This window comes from Cnephaeus nilssonii, assembly GCF_951640355.1.
Source record: "Cnephaeus nilssonii genome assembly, chromosome: 17".
Lineage (NCBI taxonomy): Eukaryota > Metazoa > Chordata > Mammalia > Chiroptera > Vespertilionidae > Cnephaeus > Cnephaeus nilssonii.
This window is the reverse complement of record NC_137088.1, coordinates 25,160,772-25,180,335: the sequence shown is the minus strand read 5'-3', so window position 1 is coordinate 25,180,335 and position 19,564 is coordinate 25,160,772. Positions and strand designations below refer to the sequence as shown.

General features: G+C 40.9%; 1 protein-coding gene across 2 annotated transcripts in view; it reads right to left on the bottom strand.

The window, feature by feature from the left end:
• Positions 1 to 1,541: 1,541 nt before the first annotated feature.
• The window catches only part of COL6A6 (collagen type VI alpha 6 chain), a 98,786-nt gene continuing 80,763 nt past the window's right edge, over positions 1,542 to 19,564 (bottom strand). For both annotated transcript variants that reach the window (XM_079795497.1, XM_079795496.1), the window contains 3 exons: positions 15,426 to 16,097; positions 12,223 to 12,316; positions 1,542 to 2,434 (listed from right to left, as the gene is read on the bottom strand). In XM_079795497.1, coding sequence (XP_079651623.1) covers positions 2,245 to 2,434; positions 12,223 to 12,316; positions 15,426 to 16,097 — 956 coding nt within the window. In that variant the 3' untranslated portion in view covers positions 1,542 to 2,244. The remainder of the gene's footprint in view (positions 2,435 to 12,222; positions 12,317 to 15,425; positions 16,098 to 19,564) is intronic.

Sequence of the window (19,564 nt, the reverse complement as noted above, 5' to 3'; positions counted from 1 at the left end):
CAATTAGTTTACATTTTAAAATCAAGAAACATCACTGCTTATTTGTGTGATTCTTGGTTTAACTAGGGTTTTATCAAATTTACACTTACTAGTATGTTTTGCAATGTTCCCCATTTAGGAGAAAGAGGTAAATCATGGACAATGCTAATGTTAAGGATTTAGTTTTTAAAAGAACTTAATATTTTCAGTATGTTTCAGATCCTTCACCTATTAATGGTTAAAAAGGTGACCCAGCCTGGCCAGTGTGTTCAGTGGTTAGAGCATTGCCCCATGCACCAAAAGGTCCTGGGTTCAATTCCTGGTCAAGGACACGTACCTGGGATGTAGGTTCAATCCCTGGCCCCCGTCAGGGCGCATGTGGTAGGCAGCCAGTTGATGTGTCTCTCTCACATTGATGTTTTTCTCTCTCAAATAAAATGACACAAAATGCTAAAATAATCTCAATCACCAAGGAAATGTTTGTTTGGTGTATTTTATCAATGCAAAAAAAATGACAGATACATTTCAACAGTATTTAAAAACAAACATATTTCCAGCAATAACGAGGAGAAAGGAGTACTTGTTTATTCCAAAGTTAATTAGAAAAATTCCTTTTATTAAAATACCTCTTAAATATTGCTCATCAATTTCCTGTACTTGGAACATATTTTTTTCCTGAATCTCTATGACCACTTAGGATATGAAGAAACCTGATGTGCTCTATTTTTCTCTATTACCTGAGTATGAATATGACATTTAAACTCCTTGCCTCGCCCAGAAGACATTGGGAGCTCTCTCTATGGAGTTGCCTGAGTAAGGATGGCAGAAGCGTGGTTTAAAAAAACACTGCAGATAGCCTTTCTTTTCTAGGTTTTATGAACAGAGGTATAGAAAAGCAAATCGGACCATACCTACTGGTGGTAGGTGTCTGTAACCATCTGGCCCATACTTCCAAGCAGGTCCTCTCTCATTCCTGAAGAGAGTGATATTCTGCCCAGCAGGGCCACTGCTACCAACTGTGGAGCCAGCTCTTACAATTTGAGGTAAAGGCTGAACATTGTATCTAAATTAAATAATGCTGCATTGGTGTTTAGTTGAAAATATCAGCACCATCATAAGATTAATCATTAATTATATGATCTGGCTGGGGGTAAGGAGAGAGCTGTCAGAGAATGCTGGTTGAGGCTTAACCCCATATGTATTTGAAGATTAAAACATTAACAACTTCCTTATATTTTCCAAACTCTGTGTGCATTTAAGACTCTCTTTAGATTCTGCCAGTCCGGTTTGGTGCTATTCACTGACTTAAGTAGCTACCTGATGGGTAAAAGGAACTCAGCTTCACCCATGACAAGTGTGTCCTTACTCTCATTGTCTAAAGAATATATGGATGAGTAAAAATTAATAAATGACAATAATGGGAAAGAAAAAGAATAAGAGTCCATAAAAAGGCCAGGTAGGAGGCTCTACATAATGAAGAGGGAACTTCCAGCTCAAAGGCAATAATTTATATTCTGGGGTTATTAACCAGTTTCTCAGTGAATTAGGGAGGATTTGGGGGGTGGGGGGGGGTGGGGAAGAATGGAAAACTACCCTCTGCTTCCCAACTGTCCAAGCTAACAACTGCAGAAGATGGGAGGAAACCTTCCAGTACATTACCATCGGAGGACTACTCAATCCATCCAGAGACAGTGATGTGTTCAAGTGGACTTGTGGAAGGCCACATTTTCAAAATTATGATATAACAGCATCAATTTCTAAGGTAAATGTTGGGATCTTCCAAAACAACCTTTGATTAAACAGGTCAGCATTAAACAGTACTAAATTGAGAAAAATGGTTTGGTTTGCAGAAAATGGACTGGACAGAGACCGATAATAAAAAGAATTATCATTGGCCCATATACACACATGTATACACTATATAAAATTCACCTGCAGATTATAATCGCCATTAGACTTTGCAAAATACTTCTTCATTCTGCCATCTTTTAATAACAGTTCTTGAATATATCAGTCTTAGCATGCTGGAATTATCAGGAGTGGTCAAATACTGTAAATGGACAAGATATACCTTTAATACCAATGAGTGCAAGGGGTCAAGTTACCTCAATCTCCAACCTGTGGTTTGTCCAATATAGTGGACCTCCAGTATAGGCAGAATCTAAATAAAAGTGATCCATGATTTTGGCAGTGAATTTAGTTACATAAGTCCAGAGTCTTACCATGCTTCCTAAGGTTAAATTCTTCAAGCACTTCCTTTATATGTCATTTGGGAACAGTTTTTATCATCTTTTTTCCATTTTTAACGGTATGGAATGTGTTTCTGGTGAAATTTCGAACAGTATTATCTCTGCTGTTTCTTACTGCTCTTGAAACATATTTTTTATCTTGAAAGAATTTTGCCTTTTGTAATGCATCTTCTTTAAGGGCTGCTTTGTGTGGTCCAGGAACAAAGCTATACAACAAAAGAAGAAAAACATCATAGAAGATAGATGCCATTTCAACGTTAATAGACTCTATATAATCTTTCTTCCTAAATTAATTGTAGCACCCATTTCTTATTGCATCCTTCCTTCAGGGTAATTTCATGAAGATGACTAAACTGGGCATTATTAAACTGAGCAGATGTATCAGAAGTTGGTAAGACATCTTGTCAAATGTGCAAAACTGTAATTTCAACAGCAAAATTTTTTCTTCATGGAACCAATTCCACCCAAAACTTTATATAGTTGGCTCCTGCTTATTCAGATTTAGGTGCAAATAGTACCTTGCTAGAGACCACCCTATCTGTACTTTTCCCAGTCCCACTCCCGCTTCCAGTCACTCTGCACGACATGCTCTTATTTTATTCATAACACTTACTACTGAATTATTTACTTGTAAACTTCTTGGTGATCTGTTCTCCATTCTTCTACCCTCTCAGATAGAAATTAAGTTTCCCAAGACCATGTCTGGTCACCATAGTAATCCCAGGAACCAAGAAGTGTGCTGAGCACCTAGCAGACACTTAATATTTGTCTAATGAAAACATAAGTGAATGCCATGTCCTTTCTCCCTCCCTCCCTTTCACCCATCCATCCATCCAAATGTTTACTCTATGAAAGGCACTGTGGAAGGTATAGTGGGGGACATAGAAACAGTGTCCTGTCTGGCAGGTGCACAAAGAGGTTGATTGGAAGTGGTGAGTAACCCATCAGTGCAAAGAGAGCTGGAGTCGGGCTCTGAAATGCCTTGAGTGTCAGACTGAGAAATCAAGGAATCCTAGAAGCCAAGTGCTGACCAGAAGTTCTAGCCTGTCCAATAAAATTCTGTGCTGCAGAGAATGTCCTATCATCTTCACTGGTCACATGTGGCTATTGAGCACGTGAAATGTGCTTAATGTGACCAAGAAACTGAATTTTTTAATTTCATGTAATTGAAAGCTAGTGGGCTCCTATATTGGACAGCACAGGAAGGGAGTCGTTCAGCTAGATTGTTTTACACTTACAGGGAAGTGGTGGAAAGAGTTTTGGTTTCAAAAACATTTTTTATTCCATTTCCTCTACTTATTAGTTGAGCAGCTCTGAGCAAATCATTTACATAGAGTGGTCCTTGTTTCTTCAGGTATAAAATGAGGATTAAAAAACAACCTATGCTGTTGTGAGCAATAAGTGAATTCCCTTAGATTAGTTACCATGGTGCTTTATTGGTTACAGATGAGGAAACTGAGGTACATGTAGGAGTTGAAGGTCAGCGACAGAGCTGACTATAACCCAACTCCTTTGATACTAAGAGTCCAATGTTTGCAGCCTAGAAGAGGTCAATGGGGGAAATAGGGGGACATATGTAGTACTTGCAACAATAAACACTTTTTAAAAAAAAAGTCCAATGTTACTTCCATTGAACTAGGTTTTTATTTAGGACACTATGAAGAATCATCAAGATGGAACAAGAAAAGTGAGATGATAGCCTGGATGGTGTGGTTCAGTGGTTGAGTCGACCTATGAACCAAGAGGTCATGGTTTGATTCCTGGTCAAGGCACCATGCCTTAGTTTCAGGTTCAAACCCCAGTAGGGGGCATGCAGGGGGCAGCCGATCAATGATTCGCTCTCATCATCAATATTTCTGTATTTCTCTCTCCTCCTCTCTCCTCTCTAAAATAAATAAATATACATTAAAAAAAAAGAATTGTTAAAAGGAAGTGAAATGATAAATGTCATGCTTTTAAAAGCACATGGAGTCAGGTAGTCTGGAGCAGGTTGGACAGTTAAGGTATGAGGAACCTGGCATATAAAGCTTTGCATAAATGTTTTTTGGGTGAATGTGTGACCGCCTGGTGGCATAAGAAGAGAAGGCTTATCAATACCTATAAACCTTAGCAATTAGCTGGATTGTGGTCCAGAGAAGATTTAAGAGAACTCCAAATATGGAGACCAGGGAAATAGTGTCAATATTCACTGTGATCCATTCATTTGGATTTTTCTGTTTTCACCAGCTAGAAATCTGATTTCTCTCACAAGAACATCAATATTTAGAAAATGAATATGTGAAAGATACAGAATTTAAAATTAAATTCACGTCTTTCACACATACCACATACCTTCTTTCATCTATAATGATAGCTAGGGGTGAAGGAGACATCAAACCAGCAAAGAAAACCATTCCATCCATGTTACACAGACCCTGAAGCCTCCATGCATTACATACTATACGTCTGGGCTTCTGAAACTCATATCCCAAAGTGTGTCTCAGTTCACTTCCATCAATGCTATCAGGAATGTACTAAGTTGATCACCAAACTTCCAGTTACCAAGAACTTCAGTCCTGGCTAAATTTCCATACAAATACAGTTTCCTCACATTTTTGCTCTTCTCTGTATTATCAAATTCCAGACTAAACCTGAACTCAGATTCTCCAAAGCCCTAATTATATATACACACCAAACATGGAGACTGCATTAGTTTGAGTCTGTAACAGTTTTCATGGCTTATACTTATCTGTACTGGTCTCTCCCTTCTCTCCCCCAGTTCCCTTCTCTTCCCCTGGGATACTGTTCATGGTAAGTTTAGTTCTTTGTCATAGTCCTCCCCTTGTTAAGAAAAAGTTGTAATTGGTAGCTGCTTCTTTGGCATAGCATTACCTCCTCAAATATTTAATATTCTCAAAAGGGTTGAACATTATAAATACCACATCTCCGAATTCCCATTTTTTCACTCTGTTCTATATAGGAGCTTATATTGGACTAGAGGCCCAATGCACGAAATTCATGCAAGGGCTCAGCCCTCACAGCCTCAGCCAGCCCTCGCAGCCTGGACTTCGTCTGGAAGGTCTGGATGGTTGTTCGGCTGTTCAGTCTAATTAGCATGTTAGCTCTTTATTATATAGGACTAGTGGCCTGGGGCAAGAAATTTGTGCATAAGGGGGGTAGAGGGTGTTCCTCAGCCCAGCCTGCACCCTCTCCAATCTGGGACCCCTTGAAGGATGTCCTACCGCCGGTTTACAGGGATCGGGCCTAAACTGGCAGTTGGACATCCCTCTCACAATCCGGGACTGCTGGCTCCAGCCACTCACCTGCCTGCCTGCCTGCCTGATTGCCACTAACCACTCTGCCTGCTGGCCTGCTCGCCCCCAACTGCCCCCCGCCTCTGGCCTGCTCGCCCCCAAATGCCCCCCTGCCAGCCTGATCACCCCAACTGCCCCCCCTTACTGGTCTGCTCGCCCCCACTTTTCCTCCCCACTGGCCTGCTCACCCCCAATTGCCCCCTGCTGGCCTGCTCACTCCAAACTGCCCCCCCCCCCGTCCTGATCACCTCCAACTGACTCCCACTGATGGCCTGCTCACCCCCAACTGGCCCCCCTGCTGGTCTGCTTACCCCCAACAGCCCCTGCCATCCCATCCTGTCCTGATCACCCCCAGGTGACCCAAGGTCCCAGCCCCTCCCTTTTTTCTTTTTTTTCTTTTTCAGCGCCTCCTTGAGCGGAGGCCAGGGCCAGCTGGAAGCAAGTATCTAGGATTTATTTATCTTCTATAATTGAAACTTTGTAGCCTTGAGCGGAGGCCAGGAAGTTTGGCTTCCTCCATTGCCGGGGGAAACCCAAGCCTCCTGCTTGCTCCAGCTCTGTTGCCGCTGCCATTTTTGTTGGGATTTATTTATCTTCTTTAATTGAAACTTTGTAGCCTTGAGTGGAAGCCAGGGCCGGCAGGAAGCTTGGCTTCCTTCTTTGCCAGGGCAACCCAAGCTTCCTGCTTGCTCCAGCTCCGTGGCCGGCTGCCATCTTGGTTGGGTTAATTTGCATACTCACTCCTGATTGGCTGGTGGGCATGGCTTGGCGTAGCAGAATGATGGTTAATTTTCATGTTTCTCTTTTATTAGTGTAGATAAGCATTTGATAAGAATCATTTGATTACCTTGTTTGGGAACCATAAAGAGTTTATATAGTTTTCCTGCTTTATGTTGCTCAGATACTTCTGTACTGATTGGTAACAACAACACTAGGCAGTCAAGATAAAACAGCCAATTCATCTTGCAATATGTGCCTGCCTCCAGCAAAGCTGGATAGAATGAGGTGAAAGGGACTGACTGTAGATTTCAGTTCTCTGTGATCGCAGATTCCTCATCTACACAGATAATCAGGACTCAGCCATACTGCATTTACTAGTCGACTGGGTTCATTGGAGTAGAAAATGCAGACAAGATTGCTTCTATTTTGAGAATCCTTTTTATTTTAACATACATTTTGTGTCCAACAAACATACGTTGGAAAGCAGAATTACAACAGATGTATTATTCATATGGCATTGGTGACTGTCCGTTTTTACAATTCAGTTGCTCTGGCTCTGGTCTGTCAACGCTTTCAAGTCTGGCCAAGTGCTTCCCTGGCTGACTGAATCAAACAATACGCAGGCGGCTCTCTGGCTTTTACTGCCTCTGAGCAGATCTGAGTGCTTACAAAGAGGCTGCCCTGCAATCTTGCCCTCACTGGCCATCTGTGTCCTTGCTTGATTGCGTTTGGGTTCAGTTCCTTTCTTTTTCCATCTGATAAGAACCAGCTTCTACTTGTATTTCTTTAAATCTCACAGCAGAATGATCTAATTCTTATGCAGGTCATTCTGAGGCCGCTTGCCTAGCAGGCACTCTCATCTTCCTCAATCTGTGCTCAGTTCTGCCTCACTTCCCTTGAAAGGCTCAGGCAGGAAGTTTCAGGAGCAGCTATGCGCCTTGTTACCTTTCATTATAGTCTTTGGTCACTTGGAGGAGGCCTCGCGTGTCCCAGCCTAACACACCATCAGGGAGCTCCCCAAGCGAGGTATGGGCTTCATGTCTCTATTTCTGATGCCCCAGTCAGTTCCTAGCATTTCACTATTTGGATACAAAGGGGAAGCTGAGCCCTCCAGGTATATATCTAAGGCAAAGGGAAGAGGGGAAAATAAATTTCCCTTCCAAAAGCAATGTAAATACCGGCCTCAACTCATATTGTTCTTCAAACAACACGAGCAGGGAGTCGTTTCCCCAAATGCCTCTGAATTTGCATAAGCTGACTATTGCATTTGCCTTCACAGTTGTGGCCCAATGCATTTTGTGTGGAGCCCAATGCAAATGCGAAGCCCTTCCCACACTTCCAGGCACCTGCAGCAGGGGGAGCCCTGCTCTTGGTGGACTGACAGCACAGGCATTTCCAGGCCTGACTTCAGAAGCATTTGCTGCTGGACAGTTCCCTGCCTCCCAGCAAGGTGAAAGGAGCCATTCCAGGCCGGGGCTTCCTGGCTTCTTTCTGGAGCTGGAGCTTCTGGATTGGGAGTGCCTCTCTGGTCCTGACCACCACACAGAAATGCACACTCGGCACAACAAAAGTTGGCACACTGTCGAAGGCACCTGCCTACGTGATTCCCAGCGGCTGGTGCACACATTTCATTTCAGTCTGATGTGGGCAGGTGTGTGTGTTAGTACAGTGTGATTTACCACGGAAACCAACCCTCTTCTAACTACTTGATTTAAATTATTTCTAATTTTTAAAAAATGTAAGTAGTATTCATGCAGGCAAAAGATATGATATGTTTATTATTAAGTTTTACAAGAACGAACTTTTGCCTTTGTTGATACTTTTTAAAATATCTTAAAAATATTAAGGTCTACTTTATTCCTATCTTTGGGTATATTCTACTTTTTCCTTCTATAACATCTTAAGAACAGTGTTTAGCTCAATAACTTTTAGAGTTTAAAAAATTTTCCTAACATAATAAGACTATAAATTTTCTTAAATTATGAATTTCTGAGGTGTCCCACAAGTTTTGACATATAAATTTTGATTATTATACAATAATAATCTAAGTATGTTTGCATTTTCATTATGAATTTTTTTTTGTCCCTTTAGATTGTGGTTTTAACTTAAAAATGTATACGCTTAAAAAATATAGCTCAGTTGGTTAGAGCTTTGTCCTGATGTGCCAAGGTTGCAGGTTCCATCCCCTGTCAGGGCACCTACAAGAATCAACCAATGAATATATAAATACGTGGAGCAATGAATCAATGTTTCTCTCTCCCTGTCTCAAATAAATAAATAAAAAATTTTAAAATATTGTTTTTATTAATTTATAACTTAATTGCATTGTGATCTATTATTTGGATTGATGGCACCAATTCTTACAGGTGTGTTGACATTTGCTTGATAAGTTAAAAAATTGCACAACAAACACCTGTAAACTCTACCTTGATTCAACAGCTGTTACTGCTCCATGTGTTGTTCAGAAGAATGTCTCATTTTTCTGTGCAGGGTTCTAGTTGAGTATATTAAATCAAGTTTGTTACTTATGATTAAATCTTTTACTTCTTTACTGATTTTTGTCTGCTTCACCTCTCAGTATTGAGACTGGTTTACTGAAATCTCCAACTCTGATGACAGTTCTATGGCAGTTTCTCTGTGTAGCTTTTAAATTTCCACTTTGGTATATTTTAAGATTTTATTACCCTCTTATAAATTTAGGATTGAACACTGTCATCATGAAGTAACTCTATTCCCACAAAGTGGTTTCATTTAAAAGTATATTTTATTAGATATTAACATAGCTACTCCAACTTTCTTTTTAAAACATCTACCTTGCCCTGGCTGGTTTGGCTCAGTGGATGGAGCATCGGCCTGCGAACTGAGGGGGCCCAGGTTCGATTCCGGTCAAGGGCACGTGCCCGGGTTGTGGGCTTGATCCCCAGTGGGGGACTTGCAGGAGGCAGCCAATCAATGATTCTTTCTCATCATGGATGTTTCTATCTCTCTCTCCATCTTCCTTCCTCTCTGAAATCAATAAAAATATATTAAAAAAACAAAAGCAAAACATCTGCCTGGTATATTTTCCCCCCTTAATGTTACTTTGCACTTTTCCATTTCTTATTTTGTAGCTGTGTCTCTTGAAAACAGTTATAGCTGGGTTTTATTTTGTTTCCTAAATCCATCAATCTCTGCTTATTTAGCCTATGTACTTTTATTTTTATTATTGATATATTTAAATGGATTCGATCATGCTGTATTCCTTTTCCTGCCTTTTTGTTAAAAATATTTATTATGTTGTTTGTTTTTAATAACAAAAGATGATTTTATTGTTTAATGTATTTTCTCATGTTTAGGTAATACATAAATAACATTTATACATCCTAGTATAATTGTTTTCTTGAGTGTGCTTTCTTAAAATATATTTTTTATTGTTGATAGTATTACAGACATCTCCTATTTATAATTATTTCTTTCTATTAAAATCACGAGGTGCCAAATGTTTTATTTCCAAAGTTTTGTTAACAAGTACAGCCATTTTGTAACCCCACAAGCCATTTTGTAACCCCACTGCTATTATTTAAAAATACATTTATTTAGATTTATCTAAATATTGACAAATTTTTATCATTCACTCTTCTTGCATCTCAGCCTTTCCTTCTGCGGTCATTTTTATTTTCCTTGAAGTACGTATTTCAGAAATTCCTTTAGCAAAGGTCTCTTTGTGGTGAACTATTGTTCTTTGTTTACTCAAGTTGTTTTGATTTACCATTATTTTTGAAACACAGTTTTTCTAAGTTGACAAAAATTTCCTCCCAGTGCTTTCAAGGTTCTCAATAGCACTGTCACTACTGATAACTCAGCTGCCAGCCTCATTATAGTTTCTGTGTAGCTGAGCTTTCCATCTGCTTTCAGTTTTCTTGTCATGGTGTTCTGCATTCTCCTACCCCCATGGTCGGCAAACTGCGGCTCGCAAGCCACATGCGGCTCTTTGGTCCCTTGAGTGTGGCTCTTCCACAAAATACCACGGCCTGGGCGAGTCTATTTTGAAGAAGTAGTGTTAGAAGAAGTTTAAAAAATTTGGCTCTCAAAAGAAATTTCAATCGTTGTACTGTTGATATTTGGCTCTGTTGACTAATGAGTTTGCCGACCACTGCCCTACCCCATGCTTAATTGTTTTCTTTTTATTTATTCTGCCTGTTACACCTTGTCTTTCCTTCATATTTTAATTCATCTTTCATAATTTCTTGAAAGTGATCATCTGTCTTTCAATATTCTCTCACTTATTTTTTCTATTTTATCTTTCTAGAAGCCCAATTTGATAGGTTAGTCTTTTCATTCTGTACTGCCTGTAAATTACATTTATCTTCTCTGCATTCTGGGTAATTTCTTCATATATATTTTCCAGTCCATTGTTTTTCTTCAGATGTGTCCATTAGTTACCTGAATTCATCCATTGAGTTTTACAAGTTATTTTTTATTTTGAAAATTGTCAAATGCACAGAATATTGGGAAGAACAGACTCATGAATAAATACCTTCACACTTTTTCACCTAAATGATTCTTCAACTGTTCCCGTCTTGCTACTCCGTGTGTTTGTACACACACGTATATCTATATACACACATATATGCATACACGCACACACACCATCCTACTTCCTCTTCAGAAAACCACCTGATGGTAGGCTGCAGCCATCATGCATGTTACTCTTAAATACTTTAGCACACCTGTCTCAAAAGCAAAGCCATTCTTATACTGACATGATACCATTACCACACATAAGGAAATCCACATGAATCAATAATATCATCCAGCATATTGTTCATACTCAACTTCCCCAACTGTCCCCAAAATGTCATTTGTATAAGCTTTTCCTTTCGAACTAGAATCAAGTCAAGATTTACATTGTTACTACATTTGACTATTATGTCTCTAGTCTTCCCCATCCCAGTGCAGTAAGTGCCCCACATCTCTGCAGCTCGTGACAATGAAACCTATGAAGAGTACAGGCCAGCTTTCTGAAGAATGTTCCCCATTCTGGAACTGCCCAGTGGTTTCCTCACTATTAGACTTGGCTCAAACATTTCCAGCAGGAATCTCACAAAGGTGTTATGTCTCCTGCATCATCTTGGGAGGCACATATCAGACCTTGGTTAAAGTGGGTGCTGCCTGGTCTTACCGCCAGATCTCACCACATAAAGGCACACCTCCCGCTTTGTATTACTAAGTAACATGGGAGTGGTTCCCCGAGACTGTGTAATTAGCCTGCTCCCCCACAACCTGTCATCCCATGCGTTTAGCATTCCCTGATCCTTGCTGACTCAGTTATGACATTTGGGATTACAAATTGGTGCTTTTCTAATTCTACCGTTTCTTCCACATTAGCTGGCATACTTCTATAAAGAAGAGCTCTTCCTCCCTCCTCTTCTTTTGGGTCTCTCTACAGAGTTGTGGATTTTAAAAAATCAGTGTGTTTTTTGTCCATTACTATCATTATTCTTTTTGATATTCAAATTTTCCCAAATTGGGCCAGTGAAAATCCTTTCAAGATAGCTTCACTGTCCCTTTGGTACGTTGCTGTGAGTTTTTGACTACTTTCTTGCTTTCTGGCATAACTAATATTACAGGCTCACACTGCACTTTCTCCGCTGCAGCCTAGAATTAGCTGTTGCTCCCAGAAACCCTAGTTCCTTTTAGTAGGGAATGCTGTTTAGAAACCAAGATCTAGTTATTAGTTATGCTCACTGCCACTGGGGAGTCCCATTGACTGTTTTATTTCAACAATTAGATTTTCCACTTAAAAAAAAAACACCTCTATTTGTTGTTTTTCAAATCAACCTGGTCCCTTTTGATTCTCTCTTGTCCCCTCAAATTGTATTTTCATATGGTTTAGCGATAGATTTTATCCAAATAGGATGGAGGAGGAGGAGGAGGAGGAAGAAAGGAAGGGGAGGTAGGAGGGTACCTCCATTTATCAAGTGATGCCGAGCAGCTAATACCTTCGCAACTGCTGTGGGGGCTGCTTCACGTTTGTGGAGCTGAGTCTGTTGCACTTCGTTTTGAAGTTTATGGGTGGATATTTGTTGAGTGCACCTAGGAAGAGAAAAATTTGTGATGAGTCTCTTATGTACGGCTATTAACATTATAGCAAAAATGCTCTATATGCAAAGTGTCACATCACAGTTTTCAACATTCACCAAAGGAAGATACTGATTAGGGCTGGCACAGAAGATGGGAGTCGATTTCTCAGAGGAGTCTCTAAAACTGGGGTTTAAAAATACATCTCTGGCCCTAGCCGGTTTGGCTCAGTGGATAGAGCGTTGGCCTGTGGACTGAATAGTCCTGGGTTCGATTCCAGTCAAGGGTACATGCCCAGGTTGCAGGCTTGATCCTCAGTAGGAGGTGTGCAGGAGGCAGCCAATCAATGACTCTCATCATTGATGTTTCTATCTCTCTCTCCCTCTCTTCTTCTCTGAAATAAATAAAAATATAAAATAAATAGAAATACATCTCTGCCAAATTTATAGGTGGAGAATTTGACTTACTTTTCAATAAAAGTAAAAGCTTCTAAAGTTGGTCAAACATTAGAGGAGCTATCCTGAGCCAGTCCTAAGAGTCTGGCCTTTAATTGACATGACTTAATCAGAAATTATTTTCCAGGGGGTGGGTGGGGGGGAGGTCAATGGGGGGATAAGGACACATATGTAATACCTTAATCAATAAAGAAAAAAAAAAGAAGTTATTTTCATTTGCTCCTTTGAAATAACAAAATGCAAAGGGAAAACAATATTCCCTCTATGGTCTCTGTATCATTGACAACAACAGAAACGATAACACCATCTTGGGTTTAATTCAGTAGTGGCTCATTTCATTTGGAAGTATATTAATTTCTCAGGATAATAAAGCATGCCTCTTACCACATCACTTAAACATTTAAAAACCATTTTAACTTTTAAAAAAATGTATTATTTATTTCCTTGAAGCATTAAGTTGAACATATTTGTTAAAAACAGTTAAATCTCTTCCTTTTGACCTAGGGTCATCCTATGTAGCACGTTCGTCTGGGCTGCGAGACAGCACTGTTTGTAGAATGGGCTGCGGGTTGCTGGGCTGAATGGCCCCAGACTGTGACGTTCCCCTTATTGTGCACCTGAATTTTAATTGTTTATCGATCTTAACTCTAAGCACCAGGTTGTTTGCCAGTCGTTTTGTTCCTCTTAGAAAATGTGTTGATGCTGATATGGACTGTGCTTAATAGCCAACTGTATCACAGCAGTGTGTTAAATAAGAGTCACAACCTGGAGAGGGCGCTGGGCTAGAATTAGGGAGGGCAGGGACCATGTCTGGTTTTGCCACCTTCGATACTCTGCACCTGAACAGTGAGTGGCTCACGTGTAATAAATGCATGTTAATGTTGCATGGGTGAGTGTGAGTCTGTGTGCCTGCTATGGAATTAAGTATGCAGGCTTGAAAAATGATTATGTCAGAGCCTTCTTCAACTTCTTGTCCTTTCACAGCTAGATTTAAAAATTGAAGATCTCTAGATACTTAATTTCTAGAAAAGTGGTGTATAACATTGTCATGGTTATAGTTTCCCAAAAAGCACTTTCTATATCTCACCTACTCTCAAGCAGTTCTTAAAACATGTCTTTCCCATTCTCTGGTGGTGGTAGGTGTCATTTATCTAATCATATACAGGCATACCTCATTCATTGTGCTTCACAGATTTTGTTTATTTTATAAGCTAAAGGCAAGACCTTCCACCAGCAGAAAGATTATAATAAACATAAATTTAGCTTTATTGCGGTAGTCTGGAACCAAACCCGCAATATCTCTGAGGTATGTGTGTAGTGTGACTAATGACCATGAAACACCTCTAAGAATTTGGGGGGTCTGGGGAAGGAAATTCCATCTTAAACTTCTCATACGAAGTGTTTCTTTATTAAGTTTCTCAGAGCCTTTACAGATGTTCTTTTGTTTTACCCTTACAGGTGCCTTCAGATTACTTCTCTCAGCATGGCTCCTAGCCCCCATTTGTTCTAGCTCCTCTTTCTAGTTCCTGTTCCAGATCACACCCACATCGATTTCATTCTGGGAGCTTACAGCTCCCACATCAGTGTTTCTCAAACCACATGCGCATGTGAGTCACCTGGGGATCTTGATAAAAGGCAGACTCTGGCTTAGAATGTCTGGGATGGGGCCCGGGATTCTGCATTTTTTACAAGCTCCCAGGTGATCTGATACTGTTGGTCCTAGACTCACACTTGAATGGCAGAGTCTCATCGACAATTGCTCAAGTCTTCTCAGACCTCACCGGTGCTGACTGGTCGATGTCTTTGCAGCCCTAATGGCTCTCACCATATAATGCCAGTGACAAGTTTGGGATACAATCAGAACCTCCCTATGCAGGGTGCTCTTTTGCCTGCATGTTCACTTTTATTTATCTGAACTCCAAGGGCTCATTTACCATGAAAACATTCAGAAATTCAACCAAGGGCTTTTCAGCCTCCGGAATCACACATGATCAGGACATGGCTTCTTTGTATGCATCCTATTGCATTTGAAATGAACTGCAGACATTCAAGGCAAGCTCATTCCAAGAAATATAGCCATGATTTTAAAAAGATTTTTTTATGGGCACCAGTTGCACTAATTACTGGCATCATAAAAAGTCATTAACAAGACTGAGAAAGTTTGGCAAGGACCTATCTTTCATCCTGACAGGTACAAATGGTTATCTCCTCATACTTCAAACTCTGCCTTTTGAACTTGTAAAAGCCAAGCCAAGAATTGTTGAATTTTTCTGTGGCTCTTTTCTGATGTGTTAACGGATGACACTTTCCATCAAAGGGCAGCATGTTAATGTCACATGGCAAAAGGGCTTCTACTTTATAGCTAAAGTCCAGCCCGAGGCTCCACACCCCCAGACTCTAGTGCCCCATGCAGACAGATACGTGAGCAGCTGCTTGCTATGATTGTTTCTCCATAGGAACCAGAGACATAAGAAAGATGAGCCAGAAAACGAAAAGCTTAGGGATCAGAGGCTCCCTCCCGCCACCCTTCATCATTACGTGTTTTCCTTTCTGACCCTGCAGTGCACTGGAAGACATGCATGAGGTTTCCAAAAATCCATGTCAGCTCGTCAACCCTTTGTACCAAGTGCTCTCCAAGCATGCAAGGAAGAACAGATTTTATGACTTACGCCTGACTGAACTGATAAAGGACTTCAGAAACTTCACACCATATCTGTGGTCAGGTTTATGAATTCGACCAAGCTGGACCAAGTGGTGATCCAGAGGGTGGCTGGCTAGATCTTCCAGTTCCTTGTCATTCCAAGTAGGGCCAAAGGAAAACACAAACAGGGCATAACCTTGACATTTGGCTTTCAGAGATTCTTTCTTTAAGGTTTCTCTGTCCAAGTGACTAGTTTCCCCAGCAGATATCACAAATATGACCTTGTTTCTTCTCAGATTCGGCGCACTTAAAAAGATATTGTCCAGAGTCCACTGTAAGGCATGACCGATAAAAGCATCTCCGTTTAGCTGTTGAACCGATTCTTCCACGTGCCTCTTCATGCGCCGTCTGCTGTTGTAGGTGGTAAGGTTGAACTCGGTTCTAACGGGACTCTTCCGAGTGTTGGGTAGGAAGTTGGGGGGAGCATGGCTTAACAGGGCGACCCGGTCTCCAGTGACAGAGGTCTCGGGCTCTGGGGTGATTTCAAAGTGATCTAACAGTGCTCCCAGGAAGTCTCTCAGGTCTTCAAATTCAGCACTTCCCACGTGTCGGGAGGCATCCAGCAGGAAAGCCGCATCCATGTAAGACTGCACGGGGGGTGGTCTGGCTTGATCACAAGAAGCATCTGGCTTGCAGACATCTGCAGACCAGAAGGCACCTACGGTTACTGAACAGAAATGCACAGAACAGGAAAGACAGCATCTCAAAGATTTCAACATTTGTAAACTGTACGATCTTTGATCTTAAAATAGTTACTAAATGACTCTGACATCCACACTAGGAAGATTTCCTAGTACATGGTTTGCATCTGTATCCAGAAGTGCAGATTTTATACCCAGCCTGGGTCTTCATTCCATTCACTAACACTATCTGATTTTTATTTTTTATTGTTGACACTATTACAGATGTCCCTCATTTTCCCCACATTGGCCCACTTCCACCTAGCCCCTTCCCCACTTCCCCTGGCCTTTACCACACTGTTGTCTGTGTCCACGGGCTATGCATATATATTCTTTGGCTAATCTCTTCACTTTCTTTTATCCAGTCCCAAGCCTCCCTTCCCTCTGATATTTGTCAGTCTATTCCATGTATCTATGACTTTTAAAACGTAAGCTGTTTTCAACACGAGTTTCTTCTTAGCTGTTTTTTAAGTTTATAAAGATCAGAGTGGACAATTTATCTCATGCTGTTGAGAGTATACTGGCCCAGTCTGTTGGAGCATCATCCCATACACCAAAAGGTTGCAGGTTCGATTCCTGGTCAGGGCTCAATCCCCGGTATGGGCGTGTACAGGAGGCAACCAATTGATGTTTCTCACATCAATGTATCTCGCTCTCTAAAAAAAATCAATAAACATCCTTGGGTGAGGATTTAAAAAAAAGAGTATACTGTATTATTATATAAAATGATCTATCTACTTGACAATATACAGGTTAAACCAATGACCTTTATCCTTATGCTCATACTGTTCTATGAAAGGTAATCTGTTTTAAAAGGTGGAGTGAAGAAATCAATGAATCTTCTATTTCAATTTGAATAAAGGGTTATAATTTGGTGTCTATCTGTGTAGACATTAAGGACAAAGCTACTCTTCATTTTTGTATTTTCATAGTGATTATTAGTTGAAAACTCAGTGTTTGTTAAATAAATGAATATAAATAATGCATGTTAAGAAACTTTCATAGCATGTGATCATTTTAATAAATATGTATAGCTCATTTAACAAAAAATGTGTAGTAATAAAAACAGTAAATTCTTTTGACTCTGCCATATGAATATTCAGAGAAATAAAAAAAATGGAAATATCTTAAAGGTCACCTAATCTTCTAATTTTAGAGGTGACACTGAGGGCAGGCAAGTAAAACAATTTCATCAAAGGATAGCAGTATTTCTAGAAGTTTCTACGTATTAAGTTAGTGTTGTATTGATAGAGACAGGGCCATGTGGTGTAGTGGTGAGGAGGCCCTTGGCCTGAGAATCAGGATTCCTGGGTTTCGGTCTCACTGTATGCAGGAACACTCTCTGTGCCTCTATCCAAGACACCACTGGGCCCCGATTCTGCACAATCAGGTCGTTGGATTAGATTTCACCCAGAGAGCCCTTCCAGGACTGACATTCTATAGTCCTAGGTTTTCAGGAATAGTTAATGGTTAAGGATGGGAATGGCCTCTTTAAAAACCAAAGAGAAGAAGAATGAGAATGGAATAACATGTGTGTGGACAGCTGGTACTTAGATATGAGCCCAGGCTGCAAATGAAAGCCATTCGATGAAAGGTTAATAACCAGAATGCAGATCCTAGGGGATGTAGCAAACTTCCTAGCTTCGTTCTTGTTCATGGACTCCATGTGGCTCTGGACAAGTTACATTTCCCTTACTAACATTCAGTAAAATTTTATGACCATATTTAATAGTCAGATGACTGAACAGTCACCTGTGTGCAAGGCAGTTTCTAAAACCAGGGACAGCAGGCTGCCCATTTGTTCAATTTTGTGGGGTTTTTTAATTGCGGGAAATGAGAGCCAAAATATCTTCCCTTAAATGCCTAGGAGACAAAACAAGGGTTCGAGCCAAGAAATGAAGCCAAAATCTATCCCCAGTCACACATGTGCAACTTCTGACTATGGAACGTACAGCATACTGCGGTAACTGACATGTTTGAGAGCCAACTGAGAACAGAGAGGGTGGGATGTAGCTCCCCACAGTACGGTTAGCACTTTAAGTGCTTTGAGTAAGAATGCCAGTGCCTAACACTCTGTGCAACTGAAAGAGGAAGGGATGGAGGGGAGAGGAGAGAGAGGGAGAGAGGGAAAGAGAGAGAAAAGGGAAGGGGGAGAGAAGGCAAGGTGAAGGAGGGGGAAAGAGGTGGGGAGGGAAGGAGAGAGATTGACTAGAGGGAAGCAGAGGGGAAGACAGGAAGAAGGGAGGGTTATTAGGGAAAGTTCTGCTTCTGCCTCCGAGTTACTACCTCCCTGTGAGGTCAGTTATATGGCGAGCATTAGCGTCCCATTGGTAAACATGGAGGAGGAGAGGAATTAAACATTTTCTTCGAGGCCAAGTACAGTTTCAAGGGGCAGAATAATGGGATCTCTGCTGTCATAAATTGCAGGTGTTTTAAAGCTAGTTTTCTTGGGTTGGATCTGGCTGCCAGGCCCTGAGCAAATGATTTCATCTCTCTAGTCCTCATTTGTACAATGGCGGTAATAACAGTTCAAACGTTTTAGGGTGATTCTATCGATTGAATGAAACAGAAAAGTGCTTGAAACACAATAAACACCATAGCTTAGGTGTTAATGATCATCACCACTATCATCAGTGTTCTGTAAAGCAATTAGACAGGGCACAGTTTCTAATAAATGCTTGATAATTCAGCCATCACACCCACCAGTGATCTCAGCAGCTTTCACGCGTTTCATAATTCCTAGAATACTCAAATACAGGTTAGCCAGTTCCCCAGCTTGACCTGTAGACTGTATAAACACAACAACACACAAACCAGGCCTGCAAATCTTGATGCTTCACATTTGGGAGCCCATGAAGCATCTTTCGAATGAGAAACGCACGGATTTTTGCTAATTTCCAACTTATACTGTAAAACATTTCTTTGGGGTGTGAATATTTAGGATTTAGAAACACATAAATATACTTTATAGCAGGGGTGGGAAACCTTTTTTCTGCCAACGACCATTTGGATCTTTATAACATCATTCACGGGCCATACAGAATTATCACCTTCCAAATGAGCCTGCTATATTTGGTCAAACATTTAATTAACTCACCCCTAACGCCTTGGCAGGGCCAGACCGAACGATTTTGCGGGCCTTATATGGCCTGCAGGCCGGACGTTTCCTGCCTCTGCTTTATAGAATGAAAAACTTGGCAACGAGACAGGCTACATTTTTCTAAAAATCCTTGCTGGTTCCTGGAAGCTGCACGAGGCAGAGAGGCCTGGGGATGTAATCCTCCTGCTGTGGCACCTAGGAGGAGCCCCTGCTCGAAGCTGAGAGGCTCCATCTGTGGACGATGCTGTGTGATGAGGTGAACCCGGAGCCCCAGGGAAACTCTTCCAAGGCCACCCATGTCCTAGCTGCCAAGTTCCAGCCGGTCCT